General features: G+C 45.1%; 1 protein-coding gene across 1 annotated transcript; it reads right to left on the reverse strand.

Annotated features, from left to right (window-relative positions):
- Positions 1-1,679: 1,679 nt before the first annotated feature.
- On the reverse strand, positions 1,680-3,370 carry LOC147299933 (uncharacterized). The gene is made up of 3 exons (XM_086232860.1): positions 2,845-3,370; positions 2,699-2,772; positions 1,680-2,597 (listed from the first exon to the last, which is right to left on the reverse strand). Exons 1-3 carry the CDS (start codon positions 3,368-3,370, stop codon positions 1,680-1,682), a joined length of 1,518 nt encoding a protein of 505 aa, XP_086088986.1.
- Positions 3,371-4,986: the final 1,616 nt, after the last annotated feature.

A 4,986-nucleotide genomic window follows, 5' to 3' on the forward strand; every position in this document is an offset into this window, starting at 1 on the left:
ATCGCTCGGGTGAGAACCCATGTTTTGTTTGAATCATATGGGCGAAAACTCATGTTTCTAAACTATTTGGGTGAAGACCCGTGTAATATTTTGAAGATTGGCAGTGTTCCACCCTTTATCACTCACGATCTTGTGCATCTTGGAAATTGAGTAAGGACCCTTTCCTATGACTGTCATCACTTTGACGGTCCTTTACTTTTATGGAAGAGTGGTGGTATCACTTTTAGGACCTATCAATATTTTGTTTTGACTCCAGCATTGCTTTTAACAACGGTCCGTTTCAATTTGCAAATTGCTTGGATGCTTTTCTAACAAGTGTCAGTTTCAAGAAATAATTTAAAGATGATATAAGAATGAGTGGTAATAACCTTAGCATTTTCCCTTTGAAGGACCAAATGACGAGTGAAAATATTATCGAAGAAGTCCTTAATGTGTAGGAGCGCGAGTGGGTGATCCTCGAGTTGATGAGAAGTGTCAAGATAAGTTAATGGATCCTAAGTCGGACCGTTCGAATATGTCTGCCATTGGAAAAGTTCGCATCGGGATAGATCCGCATCATGATAGAGTCGCATACGGATAGGTCCGCATACCAATATGTCCTTTGTTGTAACACAAAATCTCCAAGTAGCTTGAGTCCAGAAATCTTCGGTCCTGAAAACATAGAAAACCTTCGGAGGTAAGGGGGCACTGGTATGGTGCCGGCCAAAGGCTCTCCGACGGTCAAGTTAGAAAACAAGATCAATTATCAACTCAAAGCATTGGCTTAGAGCTTTGGAATTACTTACTTTTGAATGATCTTATGAGAGTCTATTTATAAGAGATGATGTAATCCCTATGGCCTTAGGATTGTAAGTTGATTTAAACTTGTAATCACCGGGAAGTATAATCCATATTGGATTGAACTCCTATACTTGAATCCTTGTTTGGAGAGGATTCAAGCCATTTAATTCGTATGAGAGTTGGTTTCCTAGTAGAACATGAAGTTCTTAGGTCCCTTTAGTCGTGGCTTGTATAGTAATACCTCCGTGAGCTTGCAATTGGAAGCGTCCGTGAGTTTGGGTAGGAACATGGACCCATCCGCGAGCTTGAAGGAATCTATGGATTCGGATGGTTCCATGGATTTGGGTGTGTCCATATGTTTGGAAGCATCCGGCCCTCCTAGATGCATGTGGAGATTGTTCCCCTTGCTCTGTGCTCAATGGGTCATCCCATTTTATGGTGTTCATACCCCCGGTGTTGTTGATGATGGCGCCTTGTCCATGGGACCCTTTTAGACTTCCACAAGTATGGGTCCTATTGTTTGAGTCAAGGCACCTCCTTTGTTATAGGTAATAGAACCTTATCTATTGGTCTCATCGTATTTATAAGAGCATAGGTCCCATCATCTAAGTCAAGGCATCCCCCATTTATGTAATATCTAGGGGCCCTATGCCTTTCTCTAATTTCTCCGGACCCACTCCAAATATGTGACATAGGTCCCATGTAGAATTTATCTATGGTCCCACAACGTCCATAACTTGTAGGTCTCTCAAAATATAGGTCGTGTTCTTCTAAGATCATGGGTCCTATATTTCATGCATTTTCCAATGGACCCATGAAAATGGATAGGTCCCCTCATTTCTTTATGAGAATGGATAGGTCCCATGCTAGAATAAACCATGGTCTTATGCTAGAATATTTCATGGTCCCATAGTTTTGTTGGAGGCTTCAGCTTGGCCGTTTCCTTGAGGGTACCGGGGTGTCGACATTAGGTTCTTGATGTTCAAAGATCTACAAAAGTCAGTGATCTCCGCACTTGTGAACTGAAGGCCGTTATCGGACACCAAAGTTTGAGGGATTCCAAACCTACAAATGATGTTTCTCCATATAAATCTCTTTACCTCCTTATCTCTAATTTTTGCAAGGGGCTCGGCTTCAATCCACTTTGTGAAGTAATCGGTAGCAACCAACAGAAACCTTTTTTGGCTAGTAGCATCTAGCAAGGGTCCAACGATGCCGAGGCCCCATTGCATGAACGGCCAAGGGGATCGAACCGAGGTTAGGTCTTCTGCCGGTTGTTTTGGGATAATGGCAAACCTTTGGCATTTGTCACACTTCTGTACGAACTCTTTTGCATCCTGGTGCATTGTTGGCCAATAGTACCTCTCACTTAGGGCTTTTTGCGCTAAGGACCTGCCTCCGGCATGATTTCCACAACTACCCCCATGAATTTCTACAAGAACGTACCGTACCTGGTCCAGGTGGAGACAAAGGAGGTGAGGTCCCGAATATGACCGACAATAGAGCTTGCCATTATGGTCCACGTACTGCACCGCTTTTAAATGTAATTTTCTAGCCTCCGCACGGTCTTGGGGTAGTGTCCCATTCTTTATGTAATCAAGGATTGGATCCATCCAACAAGGTGCTGGAGCTATAGGTAGGCATGGAGCCCCCGCCTTGTGAACACTCGGCTCCTTCAAGTACTCCACAGGAATGGTCCCACGAAGTTGGTAGTTTAAGGAAGATCCCAAATTTACCAGAGTATCGGCATGAGCATTTTGATTACGAGGGACTTGTGTGAGTGTGAACTCTTGAAACTTTTGGAGAAGATCTTTGGCCTTAGTGAGTAGAGAGTCATGGTTGGATTGAGTGCCGCATACTCACCTAACACTTGGTTCATGATTAATTGAGAGTCACAAAATATATTTAATTTACGGACCTCTAGTTCGGATGCTAGTCTTAAGCCTGCTAAAAGAGCCTCGTACTCAGCTTCGTTGTTGCTTGCCCGGAATCCTAATATCAAGGCTTATTCCATTATGGATCCATCCGGAGTGCGCAAAACTAGGCCGGCGCTTGCCCCCCTACTATTGGAGGACCCATCCACGTGAAGCTGCCACACATAAGGATCCGTTGGGTCTGGTCCTGAATTTGGGTTGACTGGGTCCGACAATTCCGTTTTGGGGGGAGTAAATTCGGCGATGAAGTCGGCTAGGACCTGTGCCTTGATAGCCGTTCGTGGTTGGTACACTATGTCATATTGTCCTAGCTCAATTGCCCACTTTGTTATCCGCGAGGATGCATCCGGTCCGTGCAAAATGGTCCTTAACGGGTAATCGGTCCGTACAATGATTTTGAAAGCTTGGAAGAATGGCCTTAACTTTCTAGCGGAGCTTACCAAAGCCAAAATCAATTTTTCCATCTTTGGGTACCTAGTTCCTGTGCTTTCGGAGGTATCAAGGGACCAATCAATTTTTTTATTTCTTTCAGCCTCATTATCGCGCAGCTTCGGGCGGTTGCTTGATCCCCCCGAATTTCTTGGGTCCTTTCCTTTGTTGGGAACTTCAAGACCTGATGGTAGGTGGAAGGGACTGCCTTCATGCGATGGAGCCATGGTCGCCCAAGGATAGCGTTGTAAGGTGTGGGGCAGTCGACTACCATGAATGGCGTGAGCGAGCTTCTTGACCCCGTCACCACTGGTAGTGAGATAGTGCCGATGGTGTGAACCAAGCTTCCGTCAAAGGCCATAAGTGGTATCCTCAATTAAACCCATGCGCTCAACCGCCATTTTGAAAAGCACATTAACAGATGCTCCATTATCTATCAAGACACGGCCAGTGGTGGCATGAGCAACTTGGATGGTGATAACCAAAGCATCGTCATGGGGAGAGTGTAATGCCGCAGCGTCTTGCTCGGAGAAGTTCATGAGATCAATCTCAGATAGGTCCTGGGAAGGCGCCATCAAGACCTCCCTCGCTTTCTTGCAACTATGCTCCCTTTCTTTTCTTGTAGAGCCTAAGTAGTCTGGTTCGGAGAGGATGCATTGCAAGTTCATGGTTGGCTTCTTTGGTGGTGGGTCCAAATCTGGGGACCTTTGTCTATCTTGTTTTTCAGGCTTCCGCCTTAATGCTTCATCCTTTACGAATTCCTAACAATATCCTTGCTCTAAAAGTTCTTCAATATGCTTACGAAGTGCTATGCAATCCCTGGTTAGATGCCCATTAGACTTGTGGAAGGCGCAGTACCTATCCGGAAATTTTTTTGCTTGCATCCGACTTTATAGGGGGTGGACGCTTCACCCATGGTTGGTCCTTGATCATGTAAAGGACTTGATTGATTGGAAGTTTTAAAGATGTATATTTGTCACGGTCGGAATTAGCATGATCCTCCCTCTTCCTCTTATCCGCGGATCCATATTTCTCGGGCCTATCGCTTCTTCTGGGGGACCTATCATTCCGTTTAGGGGCTCCATCCTCTTGATGATTCCTCCGTGTACTTTTATCTTCCTTCCTCACATATGCCCCTCGTTTCTCATCATCTCATCTAATGTACTTCTCCGCCTTCATTAGCGTTTGAACAAACGTGAGGGTTCCTTTTTTAACCAAAGATCCATATAATGCGGACTCCACAGGTAGTGCCCACCTAAAGGCCACAGCCACCATGTTGTCATCACATTTTTCATTTTTTGCCACCTCGGACTTGAATCATTTTACAAAGTCTCAGAGGGATTCGTCATCCCCCTGCTTGAGGGTAAAGAGATGGTTCGTATCTTTTTTGATATCCCGGTAAGCGAGTAATGTTTCACGAATGAAGAGCATAAGCCGGTAAAATTATTAATGGACCGAGGTGGTAGAGAATGATACCAAGTTAATGCGGACCCTTCCAGACTTGAGGGGAATATCTTGCACATCCAGGCATCATTGTCATCATAGGGTGCCATCGAGTTGCGATACATCCTAATGTGACTCATTGGGTCCGAGTCTCCCTTAAAGTATTTGAACCTTGGCATAGAAAAACGCTCCAGGGCTCTAACTCGGAGGATGTGATCGTCAAGGGGGGACTCATTTACGCGAAGAATTTTGCTCTCCAACCAAGCTTCATGTGGATCCCTTCAGTCGACGCGAAATTGTTCCATCCGTTGATTAAGTATCCTCTCCATCGCTCGATGACTAACTAAACTTCCGGAGCGACGCGTATTGCTCAGGGATCCACTAGAAGTATGAGATGAGT

Source organism: Dryas octopetala, chromosome 1 (assembly GCF_963921425.1).
Source record: "Dryas octopetala chromosome 1, drDryOcto1.1, whole genome shotgun sequence".
NCBI classification, from domain to species: Eukaryota; Viridiplantae; Streptophyta; class Magnoliopsida; order Rosales; family Rosaceae; genus Dryas; species Dryas octopetala.